At 34.7% G+C, this 27,121-nt stretch overlaps 2 protein-coding genes and 1 non-coding gene across 7 annotated transcripts; 1 reads left to right on the top strand and 2 right to left on the bottom strand.

The window, feature by feature from the left end:
* Window positions 1–93: 93 nt before the first annotated feature.
* Window positions 94–3,864, top strand: LOC126694564 (GDSL esterase/lipase At5g55050-like). The gene is made up of 5 exons (XM_050390913.1): window positions 94–390; window positions 1,906–2,033; window positions 2,354–2,587; window positions 2,889–3,138; window positions 3,335–3,864. The coding sequence occupies exons 1-5, from the start codon at window positions 153–155 to the stop codon at window positions 3,553–3,555; spliced, it is 1,071 nt and encodes a 356-aa protein (XP_050246870.1). The 5' UTR covers window positions 94–152; the 3' UTR covers window positions 3,556–3,864.
* Window positions 2,244–2,316, bottom strand: TRNAF-GAA (transfer RNA phenylalanine (anticodon GAA)). Its single transcript has one exon. It is a non-coding gene; the product is annotated as a tRNA-Phe (tRNA).
* Window positions 3,770–22,786, bottom strand: LOC126694563 (DNA mismatch repair protein MSH5). Of its 5 annotated transcripts, XM_050390909.1 has the most exons (35): window positions 22,619–22,785; window positions 21,319–21,350; window positions 20,422–20,516; window positions 19,984–20,064; window positions 19,838–19,910; window positions 18,914–18,977; window positions 18,457–18,611; window positions 18,222–18,323; window positions 18,129–18,156; window positions 18,022–18,053; window positions 17,879–17,936; window positions 17,502–17,588; window positions 16,904–16,960; window positions 10,599–10,700; window positions 10,412–10,456; window positions 10,167–10,244; window positions 9,861–9,911; window positions 9,691–9,772; window positions 8,739–8,812; window positions 8,561–8,660; window positions 7,925–8,021; window positions 7,733–7,822; window positions 7,573–7,637; window positions 7,421–7,479; window positions 6,835–6,911; window positions 6,656–6,742; window positions 6,289–6,350; window positions 6,118–6,179; window positions 5,627–5,680; window positions 5,439–5,524; window positions 4,922–4,953; window positions 4,813–4,836; window positions 4,260–4,375; window positions 4,060–4,155; window positions 3,770–3,894 (listed from the first exon to the last, which is right to left on the bottom strand). In XM_050390909.1, exons 1-34 carry the CDS (start codon window positions 22,652–22,654, stop codon window positions 4,075–4,077), a joined length of 2,424 nt encoding a protein of 807 aa, XP_050246866.1. In that variant the 5' UTR covers window positions 22,655–22,785; the 3' UTR covers window positions 3,770–3,894; window positions 4,060–4,074. The 5 variants fall into 5 exon arrangements, 3 of the variants coding, with proteins under 3 accessions (XP_050246866.1, XP_050246867.1, XP_050246869.1); XM_050390910.1 differs by having other exon boundaries at window positions 3,822–4,155; window positions 10,599–10,670; XM_050390912.1 differs by lacking the exon at window positions 19,984–20,064 and having other exon boundaries at window positions 3,822–4,155.
* Between the last annotated feature and the right edge of the window lie 4,335 nt (window positions 22,787–27,121).

Below are 27,121 nucleotides of genomic sequence, written 5' to 3'. Positions count from 1 at the left end.
TACGCATCATTAACTTTTTTTTTTGGTTAAGTACGCATCATTAACTTTACTCCCTCTATAAAACCAACAATTCTCTGCCCCCACATAGCACCTACCAAAATTCATTTGAGAGAGAGAGAGAGAGAGAGAGAGAGTTCTGTTGCACTCATACAATGGCTCACAATGTTTTGCTTCTCTTTCTCTCTTCCTTTATTTTGAGCTTCAATTTCTTGGAGGCTCAGATGGTTCCAGCCGTATTTGTGTTTGGGGATTCTCTTGTAGATGTTGGAAACAACAACCACCTAAAGCTTTCTCTTGCCAAAGCTGATTTTCCACACAACGGTGTCGACTTTCCCACCAAAAAACCAACTGGAAGGTTTACTAATGGCAAGAATGCTGCGGATTTCCTTGGTAAGTTTATCCAAACATCTTGAACACCATACCTTTATGCAGTCATATTTAATTAAGTTATAAAGTTCCTCCCAAGTCTCTATTGTTATTGCCCATAATTCCAAGCATTTTCTTGTCAATATATTCTTTACTATCCTTAATTTCCTTTAACTTTCGATTTTTTTTTTTTTTTAATTTTATCTGTATTGTGTGTCTGCGAGAGAGAAAGAGAGAGAGAGAGAGAGGTACCATGTCAGTATGTGTATGTGTATGATCTTCTAGATTTTTAAGATAACTTCATTATAGAATGTCTATAATCCTATCTATTAATTTTAAAATGGATTAATTGGATTTTATCACATAATCAATATTTAAATAAAAATTTAATTAATATAAAATATATATATATATATAAATAAAAATTGACTATGACCAATTTAATATTAATTCAAAATAATATATGTAACGAATAGTATATTAGTATGCATGCTCTATAAATAATTTCTATCCCTTGATTGTTGCTTAGAAGAAAAAAATATTTACAATAATTACTACAAATATAGGAAGACAGTGAAAGAATTTATAAGAAATATGGCTATTAGAACCCTTGGCCTCACATATAGTCAGGTTTCATGTGCTGAGATAGTTTCTTCAATCTATATTCACAAAGGATCAAATAATATGTATATATGTGTGTGTGTGTGTGTGGACACCATCTATCAAACATGTTTTTGTACAAGACACTTGATAACTAAAACAGGCCTTTTCAAAACTGCCGTGACAGTTAGCTAACTCATGGTCATGATTCATGAATATAAGTGTTAGTGACTTGGCATCTCTATCAGAGAAGAAAGAAGAAAGAAAAAGAAGCAAACACTTGGACAGAAAAGAAAACGAATATCAATCACACAATGGAAAAGGAGCAATGTCATTAGTTTATACCTAAAATGGGGATAATCAAATGTTAATAATCTCGTTCCAAGATTTTCTGATTGGGTGCATCTTTTTAGGTAATTGAAATTCCAAAAGCAAAATGGCCACAATTTGGTGGTTAGTCCCTGGTGTGTGTTGTTTTTTTTTTTGTTTTTGGTAAATGGTTAGTCCCTAGTTTTGCTTTTTTTAAGAAGATAGTCCCTAGTTCTGCTAGTTCGTACTTGTTTTCTAAAGTTAAAACTTTTTGGTGCATCAATAGTAACTCTGAATGCGATTACACCTTTGTACTACTCTTTCCGTGTATACACTTTTTTCCTTTTGGGAGCTTTTTTTTCTTTTCCCATGTGATTACACATCTTTACCCTATTATGTGTATCATAAATTGACTTCTTTCTTCTTCTTCCTTTTCGTGTCATAAAACTTTTTCCAAGAATTGACTGCATTTGAAACCTATATCAACATTCACATTTTTCATTGCTCAAAAGTCATGAGTGTGTATTATGCATTGCCTGTTATTACAATATGGGATTATCATTTTCATTATGCTAATATTATTTGGTTTATCAAAATATCAAATTTAACATAAATAAAATTTGTGAGCAGCTGAGAAAGTGGGTCTGCCAACTTCACCACCATATCTATCATTGGCATCAAACAATGGATCATTTTTAACTGGTGTTAGCTTTGCATCTGGAGGTGCTGGAATCTTTGATGGCACAGATGAACGATATGTAAGTGAAACAAAAACTATAACTACTTTTTCCTCTTTCTTGTGCACTACTCCTTGAAAAAAATAATAATAATCCCCATTCTCATAATTGCGTAATTTTAAAGAAAAATACAAAAATATGGGTGGGCCCAAGTTGAGCTCGTAGAAAATGGCCCATATATTTACAAAGCAAAGAACAAAAAGCACAAGAAAAAAATGAAGAACAAAATAATGCGGTGAGCGTGGATCGAACACGCGACCTTCAGATCTTCAGTCTGACGCTCTCCCAACTGAGCTATCCCCGCTGACGATATTTCTGTGTGTGTTTCTTTTATATTACAGCGCCAGTCACTTCCTTTGACCAAACAAGTCGACTACTATTCAACAGTGATTGAAAAGTTGAATCAACAGCTAGGATCCTCTGGTGCACAAAAGCTTTTATCCAAATCTCTTATTGCCGTTGTCATTGGAAGCAATGATATCTTCGGCTACTTCGACTCTTCTGCTCTTCGCAAGAAGAACACACCACAACAGTACGTGGACTTGATGGCTACCACACTAAAAGTTCAGTTACAGGTAATATATATATAAGTAGGGAATTTTGTTTTTGTTTTCTTGGGCTGCTTCACAGTTGACAATATAATTTTCTGAAGAGATTTTGATAATTCTAGTTCAAGCCCATCAATTTTTTCAACCGGTATATATGGACTGGAGAAGATAGCTTTTGGCATATCACTTATATATATATATATATATATATTAGTAAGAATGTATTAGCTTGACTAAATTCCTTCACGTCATGTGCATGTCAAGTATATAATGAAATTTAATTTTTAACCATTTTCTCACAGTTTTTTTTTTTTTTAATATTTAACAGCGTATATACAATGGTGGTGCACGCAAATTTGTGATTACTGGGATTGGGCCAATCGGCTGCTGCCCTTCACTAAGGAATAAGAACAAAACGGATGAATGCAGTGAAGAAACAAACTACTGGTCTGCCAAATACAATGAAGGCCTTAAGTCAATGTTGCAGAAATTGAAATCAGAGTTCAAGGACATTAACTACTCCTACTTTGATACATACAGTGTCTTGCTAAGCCTCATTCAGAATCCAACAGCTTATGGTACACAACTGTTCTTTTTCCTACTGAGAAATGAAGCAAAAATTATGTCACTTACTAAAAAAACTTATCACTCAGGAAAAATAGTTCGGTTTCTCAAATTTGTTCCAGAAATACTTATTATTGGTATAATATATTTCTACCTTTGTTCCTTTCCCTGTTAATATGTTTATGAACCTATTTGCCTATTTCATTTCAGGATTTGCAGAGGTTAAAGCCGCATGCTGCGGGCTAGGGAATCTTAATGCCAAGGTTGCTTGCGTGCCGATTGCAAAATATTGCTCCAACAGAAGAGATCATGTCTTTTGGGATTTATACCATCCTACAGAGGCAGCTCATCGCATCCTTCTAGATGACATTTTTAATGGTTCTTCACAATACACATTCCCCATGAATGTGAAACAGCTAATTGCAGTTTAGGCTCAGCAACCCGGAAAGCCCCTACATAATGCTACATTCATGATGCAGAAGTGTGAGATTCTCACAGGGGCCTAAATTATCAAAGAGCAATATAGAATTCATCAGGTGTTGAAGCCATTTGGCTGCAAGAAAGCTACAACTTATTACGTAGCCTAGTAGAAAAAAGAAATCTGGAAAAAAAAAATTTTTGAGGGCTTAGGTCTTTTGATACATATTTCAAGGATACAACTGTAGCCAAAATAAAAAATTTATACATTATGCAATAGTAGGGGCAATGGCATGCATTATGCATATCCTCTGTTCCTCTTATTTATTTTCTTTACTCTGATAATTTGCAATCTGTGTCACAGACAAAATGATAATGTAGTCCACGTTAGCATGGTGATGTCCAATATTGACAGCTGAGACCCAATTTTCCATATTTACTATGTCATATCTGTAAACTAAACCTGAATTTTCTGGAGAATATCAAGCCCAAGTACAAGTATCCATAGAATGTGATACCTTCAATGTCTTTGACTAAGATGGAAATATATCCTGAAAGAAAAGGTCGAGGTCCCCCTTGTAAACATCAAACGCCAGCATCTTGTCCACTGCATCCTGCATTTAGCTCCCAAAAATAAATAAATAATGAAAATTGTATATATAAGAACAGGAACACAGATTCCCCATATGCCATATCTAAGATTAATCCCCTTTAACACCTTGTATTGTTGATCTTGGCTTGATATATTCTCATTGCACAATCGCTCAACATGTTTATCATTTCCAAGAGCATCCAACACAAATGCTGCTCTCTGAATAACTTCCTCAAGGACACCTACATAATCAATGCAAATCGTTTCCATTGGAAAACTCAAAGTAGTCAGTAAAGCAGCACATAGAAGACGTTTTGTTTATTGCTTCAATCTGGCCCCACTTTCATAATGAGATTGTTAATGCTATTTACGTTCAAGCGTTCCAGTTTTAATAAAGCAAGATGTTCTAATTCTAATTTCATGATTTCATCTATAATTAATCTCACAAATTCTGGAATTGTTTAATCTGCATATCTAATCACCCACAGTAGGTACTCAAAGATTAGTTGAGACTTGAGACCCACATAAATGTGTTTATTAGCTAAATTCTGAAACCATATTTTGCATTTACCCATAAAACAACCACCATAGAATACAAAAACAGAAGAAACTAATGAATTTTCCCTTTTTGTTTTTCTGAGTCCTACATAACTTAAGTTCAATGATGTTTTAGATGTACCAGCAAGCAGCGCACAATGCAGCCCTGCAGGACATAAACTTCCATGAGTGATTTCCAGTATTAATTTTAGGAAGGAATCCCCAACTTAGAGAAGCAATTTTATACTCACCATAGCTAAGCAGTGCATGTCCAGGAACAAGCCTGCAAGCAATAAAAACCAAGAATTCAGAAATATATATAGCATTTTACGTGCACAAAGAGATGGAGACACAAAGACTGCCTACTGATATTATTATTCGTAAATCCACAACAGCAAATTACTGTACTGGAATAAACGGCACCATACTGATGCATGTTAAGCAGTTAAGAGAACATGATGGAACATATTATTGGAATAATTGAACATAATAAAAGTTTTATTGATGCATTTGTTCAAAAAACACTTTCCATAAAAAATTTCCCATGGACAAACAAGATTTGGGCTCTAGAAATATTTAGTAAAGCAAATTTAAGAGGCAATATATGTTTTCCCAACATCATGAGTAATTGCTCACCAGAAGAAATGGGACAGATGGAGGCCTACATAAATAAATTTGGTAGTAACAAATAAACTCCACCATCCCAATAATGGTCATGGATCACATTCTCGTTACAGAAATGCAATGCAGAAAGCAAGGAAAATATACCGATATAAAAATACAATATCTTCAATATCTGTAGAATTGTTGTCAGGCCTCAGCACACTCATGGTGTAAAAGTTGAGCATCTCTGACTGAAATTCGTTATTAAAAAATATATATTTAATCAAAACTCTAATGATAACCAGACTGAGAAAGTGTGAATAACTGAGCTAATAAAGCTACATAGCCTTAACCTTCGGTAGGCAACTCTTATCAAGTAATTCAGTCAAATGAGTGCACACCAGAACCTGCAAAATAATGTGGCATTGTTGGACTAAAGCTAGATGTAGTGCTTGCTCAATTTTTCTGAGAAATATTTGCTATTTTTAGTGGCTATTACATGGAAAGTTAATTCCATTGTTTGAAAACATAAAAAAATTCGGCAAATAATATCCAAACAATCACCAAATTCATGTTTCGAAATGGTTAACTTATTAAAATAAAATGGTCTCAACAGTAATGTTAAACAGAAATTAATCTAACCAAAGGATCTAAATAGTTCTGAGGAAAGAAAAGGGGGCAGAAAGAAAAAATAATAATTTGAGGCAGTTGGGAACCTGGCCTTGTAAGAAACATAGGCTTCAATGGAAAATCAAAGTGAATGCTTCTCTCCCCATGCTCCCAACCGCATCAAAATTATAATTAGCATAATATTATTATGGCCAGTAAGAGAAGAACTTCCAACCTTTGGGGGGTCATCACATGTGACAAAGTGATTTATGGTTCCTCCAAGCAGGCCAATGCCATCTGAAATAACACTAACATTTATGCAATGCATAACATCCGTAATATTCCAATTACTACAGACATAGCATATCCAAGAAATAGAACGTTTATTTCTCTTGCAGAGACTAACCTTCTGTAAGAGTACCTTTACCAAATTCATCCAATAGACACAAAGATTGTGAAGTTGCATGCCTGTACAATTTTTCAAACATCAGCAATATAGAAAGAAAGAAGAATATTTAAAGTTCTTTCATTGAAATATTACTCCTAATACGAAAGCTTCCATCTTTTTGAACATTCGGGCAGTCTGAATCACCTTCTTAGCCAAAGATGGTTTATTAAATTATTACACAATTTGGCATAGTCCAAACACCAAGGAACATGAGATGCAGACGCTACAAACCACAGCCCACTTGTTTAGTAGTTTGAAGCTCTTTTTTGGAACTTTTTTTTTAATGAGTTTTTGAAGGTATCTAGCCACCCACATTTTGGTATACCTTAGCATCATCCCTACTTGATGTAGATCAATCATAAATGTTGACTGCTCAGCAGCCAAAAGCTTGCTTCCCATTGCGCAGAATATCCTGTTACCATAGGGCTGTGGTCAGAAAAATCAATGATAACTTATTGTATAACTGCTGTTTGAAGAAAGATATTGGAAATATGAAGGTCAAACCTATCAGTCAAACCCACAGTTGCAGCATCTGCTGGGACAAAACTTCCGATGTGGGAAAGGAAAACAATTAAAGCTACCTGGAAAAATAAATTTTCAATATTCCTTAATTCATGATACTGCACTATAGTTACAACATCAACATTCAATGCCCACCTCTGTGACAAAGACTAGGGTGTCAGTAAGAAATTCACCTCAAAATCGATCTAAGCTCAACAGAGTTGTTATTTGTCAACACCCAAAATGGTTTTTCATACATAAATGTGCAGGTGTTTCAGCGAGAACAATAAGGATGATAGCAATGAAATGTTATTGTTACATAGATGGCACTAGCGTAAATAGTCCGAGCTATAAAAGGAATTTTAACATGTTTAAAAGCCATAAAAATTAAATTTTTACTCTAGAGAAGGATTTTTAAAAGAATTATGGATTTGTACACCAAAACAAAAGTGCATGAACTACATGTAAATATTATCAGTAAATTGACACAGCTAGGTAGATAGAGTAAAATCTATTTGTCACTGAAAATATGCTACACCAAAAAGGGGATGGATTGTCTCTTGAAATGAAACAAAAAATATCGACTGACCTGCTTTATATAGATACTTTTCCCTGAATAATTAGGTCCAGTGATGATATGAATTCTTCCTGAAACAATACAATTTCGAAATTTTCATAAGAAAAATGCTAAGAAGCATAGATTCATTTGATGTGCTAAGATTGAATGTATCTTCCATTTACCATCATCAAGAATCTTTGTATCATTGGGAATAAATGTGTCTACTGTCATTTCCTGCAGAACATGTCTGGTAATGGTATTAACATTTGTTACTAATGCATTGGTAAATTTCAATTTTCTGAAGGGATCACAGAATATGCAATAAATCCAGACAGCTCTCACCTTCCATTTTGTATATCAAGCAAATTTTCTGTCGTTAAAGTAGGCCTAACATAATTGTTCTGATGAGCAACAAGAGCCAATGACAAAAAGCTGAAATAAAACAGTTATTCATAAGTTTTAAGAGAAAGAGAAATAACAGATAGGGTCTTTTCACGAGAGAGACAGAGGAGCACTTGTTGAAAGGATTCTCACCAATCAAGTTCAGCTGCAAAATTGACAGCCTTAAGCAAATGGGTTGAGAATAGAAGTACATGTGTCACCAAATCTCTAGTAATTACCCTCTCCATATCTTCAACGATAAATTCAGATTAAAAAATTTATAAATAGGTTAGATACGACATAGTCAACCCATCAAGCATTGCACTCAGAACTAGTAAAACAAGGGCTCAAGCAATGTTCTTAGTGTCAGATTGTAGATAATTGTCAAATTATATACCCTCTCCTAATGTTCAACAATAAATTAGAGCAATGAAAATTTGAGCAACAGATTAGATATGAGCACAATTTAAGAATTATAATTAGAACGACTAGAATGGGTTCTCTAACTATTCTCAATGTCTATTCTAGTACAGATCAGAGTACAGTTCTCAGATTATGAAACTACACACTTTTTCAAAATATCAAACAACAAGCACTATCCTAATTATTTTTTTCATACATTTTATGTGGGGAGAGGGGATTCCAACCCTGGATGTTTTTGTTGGAAACACGAGGTATCAGCTGACCTAAAGGTCATTGGCATGCATTATCCCAAGTATATGCTATAATCAATGTAAAACTCCAAGAAACTAAGAGTAACTTAACAGAAGAGCAGTTTATAGCACATACCTAGGATTTTATGATAGATATCTCCAAGAAGATCATCCAATTCTCGTGTCTTTGGGGTACGATAAAAGAATCTGTTTTTCTCTCCATCCACATCAGAGAACTACATTTGACAGCTACATCTTTAGTGCACACATGCTAACAAACTAATTCAATTTAATTAAATGACGCTTCAACTTACTGCAAATTCAAAATCTTGAAGTTTCTCTAGTGTGATTTCATCAAGTTTTTCTTCAAAAAAGCACATCAAGTATCCTAGAAATGAACCAAATGAAAAATCAACAGGCACTCATAAGATATGGTAATTAACTTAAAGCTGATAAGTAAATCACAATCTGTCATGGAATTTAAAATGGCATTGTACTAGATAAAGAACGACTTGGAATCAAGATAAGCATCATGGAAATGCACCCATAATTCCATATTATTTCATTAGAGGCTCTAAATAATGTAGTTTCTATAAAGCAAAAGAAATCAGGTTGTTTTAGGCTTTTGAATGCAAGGAATCTTGAGTGAATGAAATTTAAACGTAACACTGTAAATAAATTGGTAGTTCCATATATCCTTATATTTGTCTTACATGTGTCTGTGTGAGCTGCATATGTGTGTAAAAGTTCTAGTCATCGTATCATTTGAAGTTGCATTATCACAAAGAAAATCTTTTGGATCAATACAATGTTATTTAGTATTATTGTAGATGTCATTTTTAAAGGAACTAGAGAGACCTTAAACTTTGGGGCATTCAGCTAGATTCAAGTTCTGCCCCAATTGGGTTGAACAGTTGACAATGTGTGCTTCAATGCCTTATAAAATCCTGATTCTTTAGTCATCCCTACAGCTATCCACAATGTTCTTAACGCATTAACAGGAATTTGATAGTAATGCAACAATGAATGCCATGAGTCAATTCTCATCATTTAGTGACTAAGATATGAGAAACAATAATTCAATTTCAAACTAAAGCTACATCATCTACTGACTATCTGATACACAAGAAGAAGGATAACAAATAACAGTGCAGAAAAGAAATTAGAGAACACTAATATTGAATCTAACAAACAAAATGCAATCGTAGGAAAATATATACAGAAATTGTATCATCCTTGAAAAATTCTTAAAATACGCAAACTAACCTATTTGTTGTATATAAACAATACAAGGAACAAGCTTGTCTTTAGATATATGAGGAAGTTGTGCAAGTTCAAATGATGACACCTGCTAGACAGTAGTAGTATGGTTAAAACAAGGTATTTGTAGACTTGAGTCTCTTACTCTCAGTTGATGCATAAAAGCTTAAAGGCACCTGTTCCAGAAACTCTGGTAATTCCTCGTATATTTGCCTCAACTCATCCAACTATATGTAAACAAAAAGAATGATTTGCCAAGAAAATTTGGGATGTTAGTGTGGTAAAGATAAATGAAAACCATTTGATGCTGAAGGATGAAAGTTTAAACAGAGAAAAAAAAATCATCATCTCAGTATCAAATTCGATCACAAGGCTTCTATACTTTCCATTCCAATTTGACAGGGTGGATGGATCAAACGAGTTTATTTTTTACTAATTCCAATAAGTAAGTGTGCCTATGCCTGACAAGACAAGGATCTAACCTCATCACAGAAACCCTCTTTCACTATCGTCTCATATCCCTTCTCTTTACTTCTATTGACATCAAGAACACCAATTACCTACAAAAGACAGTGTTATATGTAAGGATAAGACCAGAAAAAGTAGAAGAGGAGGAGGGAATCAGTCAAATGGTTGACAACTTTCAGAAAAAAAAGAAACACACACAAGCATCAATACCAATTGTATCTGACTGTAGCAAAATCTTGAGGATGTAATATAGACTAACCAATTCATAGACATAAGCCAGCTCTGTTGTAATGCATGAAGTAGCCTGCAACAAAAGTACACGTACATACACACAGAATATTTTTTTTTTTTTGGGGGGGGGCTGAGGAGCACATCCAAAACAGCCACATAAAAAATCAATAATATACACTAAACAGATAATGCAGTTGATGGAACTAGTTTAATACCTCCTCAACAATGTCCAAGTTCAATTGCTTCACATGTTCTCTTAGACTTTCAGAAATCCCTACTCCAAAGATCTTGTTCACATGCAAGAGTGAGCAAACACTCTACAAGATTAAAAAAAAAAAAAGAAGAAGAGAGATTTATAAGACATTCTGACGCAGGATTGTCCAAAAGTTCTATTCTTTTTTTTGGCAAGTTTATTTAGAATTTAAAGGATCACACTGTTTAAAACCAAAAGAAGAAGAAGCAATGCTGTTGCACTGCATATAAAGGTTAACTTATCCACAAGAATAGTGTGGCTTAAGGGCCAAGTATTAGCATTATTAAATCTATAATCAGAAGTGAATATGAAACCTGAATAAATATCTTTTGGTTCTTCAACAACACTTCTATTTTCAATAGAATCAACCCACCAACTGAAAGGTATCATCATGGGATACAAAGTAACTCTTTTAGAATAATGGTATACTCATAGCACTAGAATAGCTAATGATTTTCACAATGCCACCCAGCAATCTTACAAGGTGAGAAGAGCCTATGAACCAACATTTTGTTAGGATCACCATATTTTCAAATTTCTCTTCATTTGCACTGTTTGGTTCATTATATAAGAGGCAAATGAAAAGAAAGAAAGAAGAAAATAACTTAAATTTCCACCCATCCCCAAAATTATCTGTTGAAACTTGAAATTTGAAAGTAGGAGAGGCACAGAACAAAAAGTAATTAGAACTTTCATTCTTCCTTTTGTTGTCCCTCCACTTTCCACATAACAAAAGTTATACAGTTTTCACCTTTTTTATTTCCTACTCTCCATTTTCTCTAGATACTAAGTTAAGCAAATGGAATGTAAAATTTATCTAGAAATGACAGTGGGAAGATATGAGTAATGAATGTATCTTTTGTCTACAAACAGTAGGATTCTTAGCAAGCTTTGAAGTAAACAGAGCGTTATGAGTAATAGGGGCAAAACAGTAATATCATGTACTTTATATATAAATAATATTTTATGTGTTAGGGTTGACTTATCAAACCCTAAAACACTTTCACAGTAAACAAGATGGTATCAAAGCCACCAAGCCGCCACTGCCGTTAACCCTCTGACAACCACCCACCGATATTGTTGTCGCCGGCAACCATATCCTTACTCGCTAGCTCTGACAACCCTAATAGAGACTCCGGCAATCTCGATTTAGTGGCTGAAGGAGTTGTCCAGCGCCAGTGACCCTCTCTCCGGTCTCGCGACACCAAATCAACGACGCCTGATCGCGAGAGAGGCGGGGTTTTACTCGCCCTCCTCTGGTGACCATCCTAGCTTACTCGCCGGTCCTCGCGCCGCCGCCAGTGCTTTTCAGTTGAGGGTTTCAACCATGGTCTGATTTTCTTTTCTTCTTCAATACGTTCTCTGCATATCTGTTCAGGCAACCTTAGGTTGATGTTTAGTGGTGGATTGGGCAATTTTTTTTTTTTTTGGGTGTTGGTATGGATTTGTTGCTGCCTTGTTTTTTGGAATAGTTTGGTGTTGATTCGTTGATAGATGAGTTACTGTTGACGTGGCTGATTAGTTGAAGTACATTGGTTGCTGGTTGGAGTTTGTTTTAATTCAATCTAGTTTATTTCTTTAGTGTTAGTTTGCTCTTCAAATTGCTATTATGGAGTTCAAAGACAGTGCTCAGCCCCCTAATTATTTCTGATCTCCTAATATGTTATCAATTACCTCCATTCGTCTAAATGGTAGTAATTATGCTCAGTGGGCACAGGCAGTTGAAGTCTTTCTTCTTGGTAGAAAGAAGTTTGATTACGTAATTAAGGAACCTCCTGTACCTACAAACCCTAAATTTGCTGATTGGAGAGCCGAAGATGCACAAATTAGGAGTTGTTTGTGGAATAGCATGGAATCTAAGATCAGTTGTAGTTTGGTTTTCTTACCAACTGCTAAACTTGTTTGGGAACAAGCCAAGGAACTTTACTCTAGTGTTAAAAATTTCAAGCAGATTTATGATCTTCATCAAAATTATTTCTCCTTGAGTTTGGGTGATATGTCTTTAGAAGACTATTAAAACAAGTTTAAGGGTGTATGTGAAGAACTCAATATTTATCAGTCTATCTCCTCTGATGTTAAAATTATGAAGAAACAATGAGATTCTATGCATGTTGCTCGCTTCCTCTCTGGATTGCCTAAAAGTTTGAATCCAGTAAAATCACAAATCTTAGCTAGTCCAGACCTCCCTTCATTGAGTGAAGTTTTTGATAGACTTCAACAGGCCACATTATCTAATTCGAGTTTTGACCCTTTCTCTTCCTCCCATACTGATGCATTACCTTTTGGTGATAAATCTGCCTTTACCACTTAAATGGGGAGTAATAGAGGTGGTCGTGGAGGTCAAGGTCGTAGGGGCCGAGGCTGTGGAGGTCGTGACCTAGGGGGTCGTGGTAAAGGACGTGGTCTTCGTAAGTGCACTTATTGTCATGGTGAGAATCATACAGTAGACTTTTGTTGGGAGTTGTATGGTAAACCCTCGGCTAACCAAGCTAGTTTTCAAGTTCAAGAACCACCTTCACAGTCACTACCACCGACATCTAGAGTAGTCTCTATTCCTGAGGAAGAGTACAATCGCCTCTTGTCTCTGCATTCCAACTTTGTTGGGTCTGATTCTACTGCTACTTTGGCTCAACAAGGTACTTCCGCTACTTGTCTTGCCACTCAAGATTGGGTCATTGACTCAGGTGCTACTGATCATATGACAGGTACCTCAAGTTTACTCTCTGACCTTGAGCAATCTAGTAGTCTTCCCAATGTTACATTGGAAAATGGCTCAGCCACTACAGTCTCTGGTTTGGGCACTGCCAATCTTAGTCCTAATCTTTCTCTCTCTTCTGTCTTATATATTCCTGATTTTCCTTTTAATCTTTTGTCAATTAGTAAGCTTACTAAAATTTTGAATTGTGCTGCCATTTTTTTATCCACTCACTGTATCTTTCAAGATCTCAAGACGGGGAAGATTATTGGTGGAGGGTATGAAGCCGGTGGACTTTATTATTTGGATCGATGTGGTTCTTCCCGTTTAGTGGCTTCTCATTTGTCTATCTTGCCTCTTCAACATCATTGTCGCCTTGGTCATCCATCTCTCAAGAATTTGAAGTCATTAGTTCTGTCGTGTCGTCAAATTGAGTCTTTACAATGTGAAGCATGTCAGTTGGGTAAACACCATAGGGTGGCTTTTGCCCCTAGGCGTGAGAGTCGTGTTAGTAGTCCTTTTCATTTAGTTCATTCTGGTATTTGGGGTCCAATAAACACTCCCTCATTGTTGGGATTTAGATATTTTGTCATTTTTGTTGATGATTATTCTAGAGTCACCTATCTTTATCTTATGAAAGAACGGTCTGAATTGTACTCAATTTTCAAATCATTTTATATGGAAATAAAGACTCAGTTTAATGCTTCGCTTCATATTTTTCGGTCTGATAATGCTCGTTAATATTTTCATACATCTTTGTCTCAATTTTTTGATGATCATGGTATAATTTACCAATCTTCATGCCCCCCATACTCCACAACAAAATGGTGTTGCTGAACGCAAAATGCTTCATTTGTTAGAGGTCACTCGTGCTTTAAAGTTTCATATGCATGTTCCCAAATCATATTGGAGTGATGCTGTTCTCACTGCCTGTCACCTAATTAATCGTATACCTTCCACTGTTCTAGGTGGTCAGATCCCTTATACTGTGCTCTCTCCTAATGCACCTTTGTTTCATCTACCTCCTAAGATCTTTGGTTGTGTGTGCTATGTTCATATCTTAGGTCCAGGGAGTGACAAACTTGATCCTAGATCCATTAAATGTGTTTTTCTTGGGTATTCTCGTACTCAGAAAGGATACCGATGTTACTCACCTACTCTTCAGCGTTGTTTCATTAGTACTAATGTCACATTTGATGAATCTCAGTCCTATTTCTCTCCTTCGGTTGCTAGTGACAATTCATCCCCTTGTCTTCCTCTCCTACCACTTGTGTCTCCTATTGAATCTCCTCAGAAACCACTCCAAGTATATTGTCGCCGGCAAAAACCTCCAACAGAGACCTCCACCCCGCCTAGTGATCCGACTCCTGATCCTACCTCTCTTCCAATTGCTTTGCGCAAAGGTAAGCGTTCTTGTACCTCTCACCCTATTTCTCAATTTGTCTCTTAGGGTCACTTGTCTCCATCTCTTTATGTCTTTACCACATCCTTGAATTCTACTATTGTTCCTAAGTCTGTCCAGGAGGCTATGTCCATCTCGGGTTGGAAATCTGCTATGGAGGCAAAAATGTCTGCCCTATCTGAAAATGCTACTTGGTCTTTAGTTACTTGTCCTCCAGCGAAAACTATTGTTGGTTGTCGTTGGGTGTATACTGTGAAGTATTTGCCTGATGGTTCTATTGAGCATTTGAAGGCTCGCTTGGTTGCCAAAGGTTATACCCAGACATACGGTGTTGACTATGCCGAGACATTCTCACCTGTTGCTAAAATTTCTTCTGTTCGGATTTTGATCTCCTTGGCTGCTAATTTAGGTTGGCCATTATTTCAATTAGATGTTAAAAATGCATTCTTGAATGGCGATTTGAAGGAAGAGGCGTATATGGAGCAACCACCTGGGTTTGTTGCTCAGGGGGAGTCTGGAAAAGTGTGTAGGTTGCATAAGGCCATCTATGGTCTTAAACAATCTCCCAGAGCTTGGTTTGGTAAATTCAGTGAAGTAGTGTTAAAGTTTGGATTGTGACATTGCCATTTTGATCACTCTGTGTTTTCTCATACCTCTGATAGAGGAAAGATTTTGTTGATAGTATATGTTGATGATATTATAATAACTGGAGATGACAAGCAGGGTATTGATGATTTGAAAAGATACCTTCAAAACTCCTTTCGAACTAAGGATCTGGGTAAACTTCGTTATTTCTTGGGTATTGAGGTAGCACGATCTAAAGAAGGCATCAGTTTATCACAGAGGCAGTATGTGTTGGATATTTTGGAAGAAACTGGCTTGATAGGGTCTAAACCAGTGGAAACTCCCATGGATCTTAATGTCAAATTGTATGAAGATCAGGGAGAGCTGTTATCTAATCCTGAGAGATATTGTCGTTTGGTTGGTAAACTAAATTATCTCACAATTAATCGTCCAGATATATCATTTGCAGTTAGTGTTTTGAGCCAGTTTATGAAAGATCCTCGCCTTCCACATTGGGAGGCAGTTATTCGAATTGTGAGGTATCTTAAAGCACATCCAGGCCGTGGTCTTTTGTATAAAGCTAATGGTCACCTACAGGTAGAAGCCTACACTGATGCTGATTGGGCTGGATCACCGTCAGATAGAAAATCCACTACTGGGTATTGCACTTTTCTGGGAAGAAATCTGATTACTTGGAGAAGTAAGAAACAAACTGTTGTTGCCAGGTCTAGTGCAGAGGCTGAGTATAGAGCCATAGCACACACATCATGTGAGCTTATGTGGATTAAGCATTTACTTGAGGAATTAAGATTTGTTGTGAAGCTGCCTATGACTATGCATTGTGATAATCAAGCAGCAATTTACATTGCCTCCAATCCTGTGTTCCATGAGCGAACCAAGCATATTGAAGTAGATTATCATATTACTCGGGAGAAAGTAGAAGATGGTGTAATTGCCACTCCATATGTTTCTACAAGAGTCCAAATTGCTGATATGTTTACTAAAGCTTTATGTAAGACTCGTTTGGGTTTATTATGTAACAAGCTAGGATTGTATGATATATACTCTCTAGCTTGAGGGGGAGTGTTATGAGTAATAGGGGCAAAACAGTAATATCATGTACTTTATATATAAATAATATTTTATGCATTAGGGTTGACTTATCAAACCCTAAAACACTTTCACAGTAAACAACACAGAGAATGAAATTTTCTACTTGTCTATGTAGAGGCAAGACTTGCTTCCAGCAGACTAATCACCCATAAGAGAGTGGCATGTTTTAGTAAAAATGACATGAAGATTCTTTTCATATTAGTGACTCAGTTATATCTTGTTCGTCATCTTGACAGATATGACTGCATATCTTGAGCTCAATAAAGGAGCACTTCTCAAATAATTATATCTCTTCTTCTTTTTCTTTTTGCGCTTATAACCAAGCCATAACACTCTCCCAAGTTCTTTTGCCTTAAATCTACATACTAAAGTTAATAAGGGCAACAATCTTGCAGTCAGAATACATCCTTATCTCAGCTTTCCAGAACTTATACATACTTATTAACTAAGACAGGATTAAGATTTGAGAGCATATCATATTGAACCAACATACCTTTAGAAAAGCTATCCAGTCACTACAGGAGCATACAGAGCTTGGAGCGTTGAATTTCTTCCAAAAAAAAAAAATACTTCAAAACTATAGAACTCAAGAAATACATGTGCAAAAGAGACACTGTAATATAAGTCAATCATTTTTCTAAAAGGCCTATGACAAGAACAATCAGAATTATCATTAATGCCAACCACATCTTGGAAAACGTTTGTCAAACTATGATATTTTATTAGTGTGACATATATGCCAAGCCAGCATCTAAGTGTTTAACAGTTCCAGTAAAAAAAAGAAATGATGTGGTAATTTTTTAAGATTAGATAAAGTTTCATAATCAAGACCGTTGACAAATATAATCTGCTAAGTGCTAACAGTATGTAAAGTTTTTATGTATCTGATCTCAACCGCTAACAAACCCGGCTGTAAATGTAACTACAAAATACAGATGTAAATCATCATTTTGGAGGAGAAATAATACAGAATGCTGTAGAAAGACATTAGGTGGAGGGTGATTTAGTGGATTCAAGACCAACTAGGTGCAAGTGTAACTTACCTATTAAAAAGTGGGCAGAGTAAGCGTGAAGAACAGATATTATTGTACCTTGAGTATGTGAGGAACATCCTTTACAGACTTCAGAGTTTCACGTAAAGAAGCCATCAGATCTTCAGAGCAAAGAAAGAATGATATCTTTATCCCATTAAAGAAAACGAGCTTAGTTAAGGGTAATTTAATGCAAGAATTTTAATATTTCTGAAAGTTTATTCTACTTATAACTCAGGCAAATCATCTTTAATTCAATAGTTTTAAGAGCTCTTTTCTGGTTCTTACATGCTCCAGACCTGCAGCTAAATCATCTTCTAGCTAGCCTATCTCATGGTGCTGCCAGATTACATTAATCCTCTTTTAGTTCTTTCCTCAATCCACTCAGGATATTTAAGCAAAGGAAGTCCTCAAACTTTTATATAATGAAAGGATACAGCATTGAGACGCCTGTTTAAATTTTCAGGGTCCAGTATAGGCCTCAGAAACCAGCTTCTAAAATGAGAGGAAAAAAAGACTATTAATTGAGTTATAAATTACATTAAGTCATAGCATAAAACATTTATCTGTTCAACTTTACCTCAAGAGACGTCTACCCATTGGAGTTACACACTGAATTACAGGCGAAACAATCAGTACAATATGCAAAGATAACACAAAATTAAAGACTAAATAACTTTTACAAACCTTATTCATCATGCCAAAGACAGAGAACCTGAGATTATAAAATATGTTAGTCATCTTTGCAAGGAAACAACAAAGAGACTATTCATCAATTACCCTTCTTTTGCTCGACCAATGCCCATATGGCTAGGATGTTTGTCTATTTGGAAAATCTGCAATGACTCATGAGATGCTGCATCAAGTTTAAGAAACTTGTTTCTATTTCTGGTTGTAAAGGAGTACATCTTGGTCCAAGTTTCATTTCCAGAAAATATCATTCTTGAAAGAAAGAGAAGGGAAATTGCAGGAAAATTTAAGAATTTATGCATAAAGTCAATACAAAAAAAGATACAATGAAATTTCTACCACAGAATCCACTGTGATTGATGCATTCCCACATTCCTTTTCTTCAAGGGTATCTACAATCCTTTCATTTTCTAATATCGCAAGGAGACCCCCACTTGCACGAACTTGAATATCACTTCCCATGTCCATCATAGAACTCAACTGCAGTTGATGAGAGAACAAGAAAGCTTAATGTAGAGATTAGGATAAACAGATCTACAAGCTGCATTCAGACTGTTGCTTCACAAAGATGGGTTTTGCAGTTGCTAGCACTGTGGGGGGAGAAAAGAGAAAGGGAAAAAAAAAAAACGAAGAAAGGAAGAAACATAACAGAACCCACATAAGAATATGTGACTAGCAGACATCAGGGTTAAGTGATATGCACATTCTGCATTAAAAAATTTAAAATTGAAACAACATAGAATAACATTACATAGAAGATAATATGTTACTTTTTGACTTACATAACAAACCCTCTCCTTAATGTTTAATCCATCATCCATTCCTGTTACTCGAAGGTATATCAATCTGTAATACCCCAAAGAGAACAAAAAATTAGAGTGGAATCAGCAGGATACCAAGAGAGAATACATCCAGTTCCTCAAAATGGTAAAAGCATCACATAGAACGGTTTATACGTAGTGTACTAACCAATAACAATTAACAAATAATATCCTCAAACATCTTGATTCAGTTTGACTAAGGGAATGAAAAGAATGGGAAGATTGTTGGAAGGGACTAATACTCATCAAAAGAAAAGGCCTAATGAGAATTCTGATTAGGCAGTGTACTCTTTAGGTTTGAAGGCTAATAAACATGTGTATCAACTGTAAATAAGGGAGAAAAAAATGATGGCCTATTTGACAAAAGATATGACTTAGAAAAAAGTCTTTGTATGGTAGAAATTAGTCAAATTAGAAACCTCACAGACTTTATTTTACTCCATAAAATTCATTTTGATGACACGCATACAAGTTTGTACTATTCAATAGATATGCTGATAGAGTTTCAGTCTGTAATATCACCACAGGAAAACTGCACAAACATGGTAGGTTTGTGTGGTTGCATTAAATTGTTGCAGAGATATGACGCATCAATATGATTTTTCTTTTCTTTTTCCTTTCACTGGATCACATCAGTTTGAAGTTTTTAACGATAAAATTCCATCATATAATATTTAAAACATTCAACGATATGAAAGAATCATGCAACAGCACTTTTGCCAGGCTCCCAAACAACACTAATTAAATTACTTTGGCATTTGTTTTACAGGGACACTCTGCAAATGCTTTACTTTGGAATACCCTTTTTACCATTAGATTAAGCCAAGTTTGATATCTACAAAGTTCACAAACGCAACATTAAACATTTTATGAATGCTTTTATACCTGTGCCATGCTTGCTCATAACTGAAGATTGAACTTTTCACAAGCTTCACAGTAGGAGCCTCAGTTGTTCCATCTGCATCAATTTAGAGAGTAAAACAAGGACTTCAAGCAGGTTTCATAATTCAACCAGCAGATGAGCAGCATACCACTACGTTGTAAAGCACACAAAAAGGAATCTTCACTTTTAGTGCTTGTGTAGATGATCACGGGCTTAGCTTGATATTTTACTGAACCAATGATTCAGCCAAAGAGAATAAAATAAGGCATAAGCTATATTGTTAAATCATATTTTCAACCCACAGAAAATAAGAAAAGATTACCATAGCACATGAAGTAGAAGGTGTCTCATGTATCAAATATATGTTGCCTCCCTCTCACAATGTGGGGGTCCCACAGCCCATAAAAGGGAGGATGCATATATTCAATGCATAAGATAATTATTGCACGTGAAGATAGTTTGAGAGAGGAGAAACCAACCAACCTAAATTTCTTTTTATTTCAACTATCAAGAGACACAATACCAAAAAAATGAGACTAAAAGAAATAGAATCCATTCCATAAAAAAAAGAACTTGAAACTCATACCCAGATCAACCAAGGGAAAATCTTTGCTACCATCTTCCCAAACTTCCAGCACATGAAGTTGTCGAATACTGGAATCATAATAGGAAATTCCAACTCTGGAACAAATATTTTGCAGAGTCAATAATTGTAAACATAAAATCAACCATGGAACAAATATTTTGCAACGTCATTAATTGTAGATATAAAATCTCTTCTTCTTTTTTATTTATTTATTTTACTTTTAGATAAGTGAAAATCCTATTCAATTTCAATAAAAGTAAGAAGAATGAAGCACAACCAAAACCCCTAGCCACAACTACATTTCACTACTAACTTAGTTCAATTAAAAAAACAAAAGATCAAGTATAGTGTCTGCTGTCTAAGGATTGAAAGACCCATACTTCTAGAATATTTCTGTTTTTTGTTTTCTCCTCTTCTTTACTCTCAAGTTTCATCAAAATCAAAAAAACTAACATAAAGAGATAATTATGTCTTATTTCCAACATTACATCACTTTATGCCAGTTTCCAATTAAGAGAAAAGGCTGAATGTGTCCATCAGAATTTAACCCATGATTCAGTTTTAACACCTATCCAAATCCAGCTTGACTAATTAATCTCATAATGTCCTGGTGTTAAGCCTTGCATAAACAAGTCCCAGCATTGAGAACCAGAGTAAACCTACATCTTCATAAATTGTTCACCTGACAGTATAAAGTTGCTTAAGTCAAGTATGCCATATACTCATTGGCGTTTCCTGCACCACTTTTTTTTTTTTTTTAAATCTTAAAATCAACTCAGTACATCAATTATCTAAATAAGGTTCCATTAGTCACCAATCTTCATAAAAACACCACCGATGTAGAAAAAAAATTATTTTCTGTTATTTCACAACAATTCCATGCAGGAGGAAGCTCACCGATGACCATGTTGAATGCATGCCATGTAAACCTGCAATTAGATCCAAAAATAAACCAATCAATTTGGAAAGATAGTATGTGGGTGGTACAGATTTAAGGATATTTACGCTATCCACTCCTCAAGAGAAGAACATGTATCTTAAGAGTTAACAACCGTATTAGCACAGGTAATAGACAGTAAGTAAATTCTCAAATCCCATCATGTTAATACAAATTGACATATGCTTAACATGTAGTCTTTTTGTTGTAGTTTGTGGTTATAATTTTTAAAATACGAAAGTATTAGTATAATTTTTTCCAAGAGCCTCGTAATTGACATTCCCTAGCGTTTCCAACAGAGACGTCTAGAGTTCAAATACTCCCATGTGCCCCTTCCCCAATGTTATTATCAAAATTAACCACTCAACTCTCTCTCTCTCTCTCTCTCTCTCATTTATCAAAAATATATATAACAGATCGTATATAGTAACCACTAACCACTACCAGAGGTTTGTTTAAATTGAAGAGTTCCAAGAATGTAGAAGATCTATATACGAATATATATACATATAATTCAAAAAAATGAATAAATTTTTTAATATTTCTTTTATTGCAAGTTTCAATTTGTCACAGTTCTAGCATGCATAGTTAATTCACACAACATCAATACAGAAGTGAATATAATTTCACATAAATGGTCAAGCATTTTCGGCTTATACAATAGCAGAAGATGTCTCCAAATACAATCAACTCATTTACTAAAAATTTTATGTATATGCCATTTTGTCAATGATAAATAAATTGAATTTAAAAAAAAATAAAAATCAATAAGCAGGAAATTCAAGAAATCAAGGTAATGAATCTTATAGTCTCCTGCATTCAAAATGAATTTAATAAAATTTATAGAGTCCACTCAACTGAGTCTACTCGGAACGTTTTGACTCGGACGAGTTTGGTTCAGTGTACTCTATTTTCAGAAATGAGAACAGCGTAATGCATTTACATGAATAAGTTAATGTTTCTGATCTTTTCTCAAATTTTCTCGGCAACCAAACAGAGGATTACTAATTTTTGAGCCGTAAAATATTTCGTTAATTAGGACGAGAGAAATCGAGAATCTCTACTTAAATTTAAGCTAATAGAGTTATTTGACTCAGTTCAGATGTGGATTTTTCAGTTTTCGAAACCAAAATCACCGGAAAGCAAACGGCCTAGAATTTCGTTTTTCTTCTATCTCTTTGTTTCCTTCGTTTTTCTCGGCAACCAAACAGAACGCAAAGAAACGCAACAAATGAGAGGATAAAAATGTCGAGAATAGACCTGAGGTACGGCTTCGGTTTCGTCCATCTCCTCCATCTTTGGCGCTCAAATTTCAAATTTCTGTGTGCGTGTTAGAGAGAGAGAGAGAATTCTGAGTTTTTAAATGATGGGAAATTGTTTATATATAGGTCATCCACGAAGGACATGGATGAAACTCTTCGTAAAAATAGAAACAAAATTTTAAAATTGTGGTGGAGCTCAAACTCAAACGACACTGCGTAAAAGCTAATGGCCAAGTGTGTTTGTGAAAATAAGGGCATGTTTGGTAATATTATTCTTATGTTGTTTATATTTTATGAAAATACATGTAAGCAAAAAAATATATGGAAATACGTATAATATTGTTTAAAAACTAAAAATATGTGTTTAAATACACATACCAAACAGGCCCTAAAATGTGTCCTTTACATGGTCCAAAACGACACCGATTCTCTTGGGAGTGATGACTCATGTTGGAGTGATGGGTCAAGTTAGAGCATTCGCAAGGATATGCCAAATATAACCAAAATTTAGCATTTAGGCCCAATTTGTCTCAACAGCTGGAAGGCTAAACATGGAAAAATGTAAATTCTTTTGGCACAGTGCTCTAGTCCCATCGTAAATGTATGATAGTACTGTAGCACTATGCCAAACCAAAATAATAATATTTTAATCAGCGCTGAAGCTCTCATTGATATTTGGTCTGAGGTCTCTCATCCCCTCTCTCTCTCTCTCTCTCTCTCGCCATTGCTGCCAAGCTTCTCTCTTTCTCTCCGAATCACCAAGCCTGTCCCTTTCTCATCGAATTGCCATTGTTGTCACCAAGCCTCTCTCTCCGAATGTCTCTGCCGAATGCCAATTCACCCTCACCCATCTCCAAATCCCTTTACCGATTTACTCATCTCATAAACTGATAACACCTTAAAATGTATACTTGTTATATATTTATGTGGGCGTTATCTCCTTATTACTATACTTAATTTGTATAATTAAGCCGTGATTTGCATTAGTCCCTATTATTTATCTTTACATAATTTCTTGAATAAGATGTCATTCATTGCATGTAATTTTCTACTTTCAGAAATTATGTGAAAAATATGAGTTTACAAAAGTCTGTGAGAGAATAAAGGTCAAACTAGAATTAAAAATGAGATAAAGGACCATGCTTAAATGTCTAAGGAGGTGTAGCTGGAGTGCTTGGGTTGTCTACCATGTTTGGAAGTTTCAAATAAAGAAAGAAATCAAAGAGGCATAATTTGAAAAGGAAAAATCAAATTTGAGCACTGATCAGTACTTTTGGCATATCTTTCTCCTCAAAAATCCAATTGACACAAGGTTGGATGGGTTGAAACCATGACTTAAATATCTACAACTTTCAAGTTTTGAGTTTTCAAAATTCTCAATTTTTGAAGGCCAAAATTAACTCACAATTTACTGCTGTAAATTTAGACGAAAATTAAAATAGTAAAAGTTTTATTTTCTTTGGACACTTTTGACGTTAGGGTTTTGGAAGGAGGCTGTGTAGAACGAATTTGGGAGAGAAAATCTTGTATTTTCCTTTCTCTAATGGCTGCCTAAACTCTTTGCTAGGGCTAGGGGTTATGTTTCTTCTATACAGTATGAATATTCAATGTGATTATTTCTAAGATTTTAGACAATAACATATTTGATTGTTCAATTAGATTTCTTTTGATATATTAGTTCTTCCATGCTTTCAATAAGTTCAATAATGTTTTTCTTATTGTTTAGATGAATTTCTAATAGTTTCAAATAGAAATCACGTTTTAAAGTGAATAGGTTTTTCTGAAAACTATTCTAACTGCGTTATTAATCTAGGTTATCATGCGTTCTAGAATTGTCTCAGTTCAATCAAATCATAAGTTTTTAATTGTATAGGAACAATCATTTATGAAATATATATTTTCTTAAATCACAAAGAATTTCATATCGATATAGAGAAACACCCCGATGCCTTGGTATTTACATTATTGATTTAAATCAGTTATTATTATTCTTGTTAACAATCACCAAGCAAAGGTACCTTTCTTCTTCACCCAAATTGTTGTTTAATTATATTGTCTTTGAATCTATCCTGCTCCTTGTTGTTCGACCTCGATACTCTGAGAATTATATTACTACGATCTCCTGCACTTGGGAGTGAGCAAGCATAGACCCAATACTCTAGATAACTCTACCCATTTAACTCTTCACTCTATCACTCTCTCTTCAAATTGAGATTCTCGAGGGTTTTTGGGTTTGGGTTTGGGTTAGAGCATTCACAATGAAAAATGTTATCATATCCTATATTACCATCCCAAAAAACTACTTTATTAATTATACCATACCATTTTACAATACACCTAACATTCCAAAACTCAATTATTTTACTATTTTATTAAAATATTATTTTTTAATCTTTCTTTATTATTTCTTTCCATCAGTCCTTTTTTTTTTAAATTTAACAACTATTTCAACGTTCACATTTTCAATATCATTTTATTAAAATATTATTTTTTAATCTTTCTTTATCATTTCTTTCCAATAGTCTTTTTTTTTTTTTTTTTAAATTCAACAACTATTCCAACGGTCACATTTTCAATAGAGCCTTTGCATCCTACCAACGGTCATATTTTCAACATATATAGATCCACATCCTGCCAATAGTCATATTTTCAACATATATAGATCCACATACATATATTTTCAACAACCATATATATTTTCAACAACCTGCCAAATATCAATGTAAAATCCACATACATATTTATAGATGCATCCTGCCAAATATCAATGTATTCAACCTACCAACTTTAATGATCCACACACACACACACATATATAGAACCTGCCATTTTTTTTTTTTTATGAGAAAGAACCTATCAAATATCAATTTACTCAAACTTGCTAACTTTAAAAATCCACATACATAGATATATATGCAACCAACCAATTATCAATGTACTCAACCTGCCAACTTAAAAAATCCACATACATATATATATATATATATATATACATGCAACCTACCAAATATCAATGTACTCAACCTTCCAATTTTTAAAATCCACATTCATAAATATACATACAACCTGCCAAATATCAATGTAGTCAACTTGCCAATTTTAAAAATCCACATACATATATATAGATGCAATCCACATACATAACTATCAATGTTGTCTTTAGAAGACTTGTACATATATCAAATTACAATAAAGTCTTTATTTTTCACTCATGCCACTTGTATCCATGGTCATTATTCTTCCCTCCTCCCTAATAGTTTCAAGACAAAGCCTTTTCTTTTCAATATCAGCTCTTTGCGCATCCACTCGAACCCTATCCGCTTTGATGCGAAGAGCCTCTTTGTCTTGTTCATGTAATTCCTGAATATATTGCAATTTTTTCGCCAAAAAATTCTCAAAACCCTTATCACCATTTGTTCTTTTTCACTTAGCCTTTTCGGCTTTTCTACCAATTGGTCTCTCTAGCACCGTTGTGTCATCATCATTACTACCAACTTGATCGATTGAACTTGGAGTTTGAGGGAGCCCTTTGATCTTTCCTTAGGCACACTCCACTTTAGTTGGTTCTTCAACACAACCCAATAATATTCAAATGCAAAAGCTGTTTTTTTGCTGAGTGATAAAGCTTTATATAGAGCATTTGCATCTTCCAACTAATTTTTTAAAAAATAAATAAATAATTAGTGTCTTGAAACTCAGAAATTAATATTGTGACATCATTGCAATATAATTCATACCTTCATTTGGTCAGTCACACCACTTTGATTTCGAGCTTCAACTTTAGCCATGAACCCAACAAACTTACTTGTCTCCCTATTATTGTTCCCCATCGACTTGATAGGGAGGAAGCAGAACGTGTGGTTTCGTAAGTATTGTTCTTACAAAAGTATTGCCAAATTTGTTCTCAAAATTTTTCAGCCCTTTAGTCAGTACCATGCATAGCATCCACACTAATGTTAAGTCATGCAGAAACAAGGAGGCTGTCCTCATCTACACTGAAGTTGCCACCACGTTTTGTTAGATTAGAGGTGACAATTTCAACTTCTAATAAAGACTCTTGGATAGGCATTGAAGTATTTTGAGACCCACTTAAAAATGGTGCCCCAAAATCGGAATCCCCTTGTAAGATATTAGCATATCGTGATATGTTTTCTTGTGTATCCATCCCTTTTAAATAGGGAGCTTAAAACAGTTAGTGTATGAAGTCAATTAGTATATAAAACCAGTAAAACAACATCATATCAGGCATGAAGAGAAGAGACATTTTTAATCATTGCTTGTGGATATTAAAGTTGAACAAGGAGGAAGAGCATATCCCCTTCCCTTGGGTTATACTCTACCTTTTTGCTCAATCAAAGGTAGAGTATGTTGTCAAAACAATATATGTTGATAGCTCCTAATCAATATATTTCAACTATATATACTACAATAATTTTTTCTTACAGAAATACTAGCCTTTACACAACCAAATATTAATAAAATACAGCAGCAAATATAACTC

The sequence above is a fragment of the Quercus robur genome, chromosome 8 (genome assembly GCF_932294415.1).
Source record: "Quercus robur chromosome 8, dhQueRobu3.1, whole genome shotgun sequence".
NCBI lineage: Eukaryota > Viridiplantae > Streptophyta > Magnoliopsida > Fagales > Fagaceae > Quercus > Quercus robur.
The sequence above is the reverse complement of the archived record's forward strand: the minus strand, read 5'-3'. Positions and strand labels throughout refer to the sequence as shown.

Bases quoted from the DNA above. Each gene is read 5' to 3' on its own strand.
- LOC126694564 (XM_050390913.1), top strand. From the start codon at position 153: ATGGCTCACAATGTTTTGCTTCTCTTTCTCTCTTCCTTTATTTTGAGC. The intron at 391-1,905 runs GTAAGTTTATCC...ATTTGTGAGCAG, and splicing joins GAATGCTGCGGATTTCCTTG to CTGAGAAAGTGGGTCTGCCA. The intron at 3,139-3,334 runs GTACACAACTGT...ATTTCATTTCAG, and splicing joins TCAGAATCCAACAGCTTATG to GATTTGCAGAGGTTAAAGCC.
- LOC126694563 (XM_050390909.1), bottom strand. From the start codon at position 22,654: ATGGAGGAGATGGACGAAACCGAAGCCGTACCTCAG. The intron at 9,912-10,166 runs GTTAGATCCTTG...GTTTACATATAG, and splicing joins AAGAGGGTTTCTGTGATGAG to TTGGATGAGTTGAGGCAAAT. The intron at 4,954-5,438 runs GTATATTTTCCT...TATTGCTTGCAG, and splicing joins GATATTGTATTTTTATATCG to GCTTGTTCCTGGACATGCAC.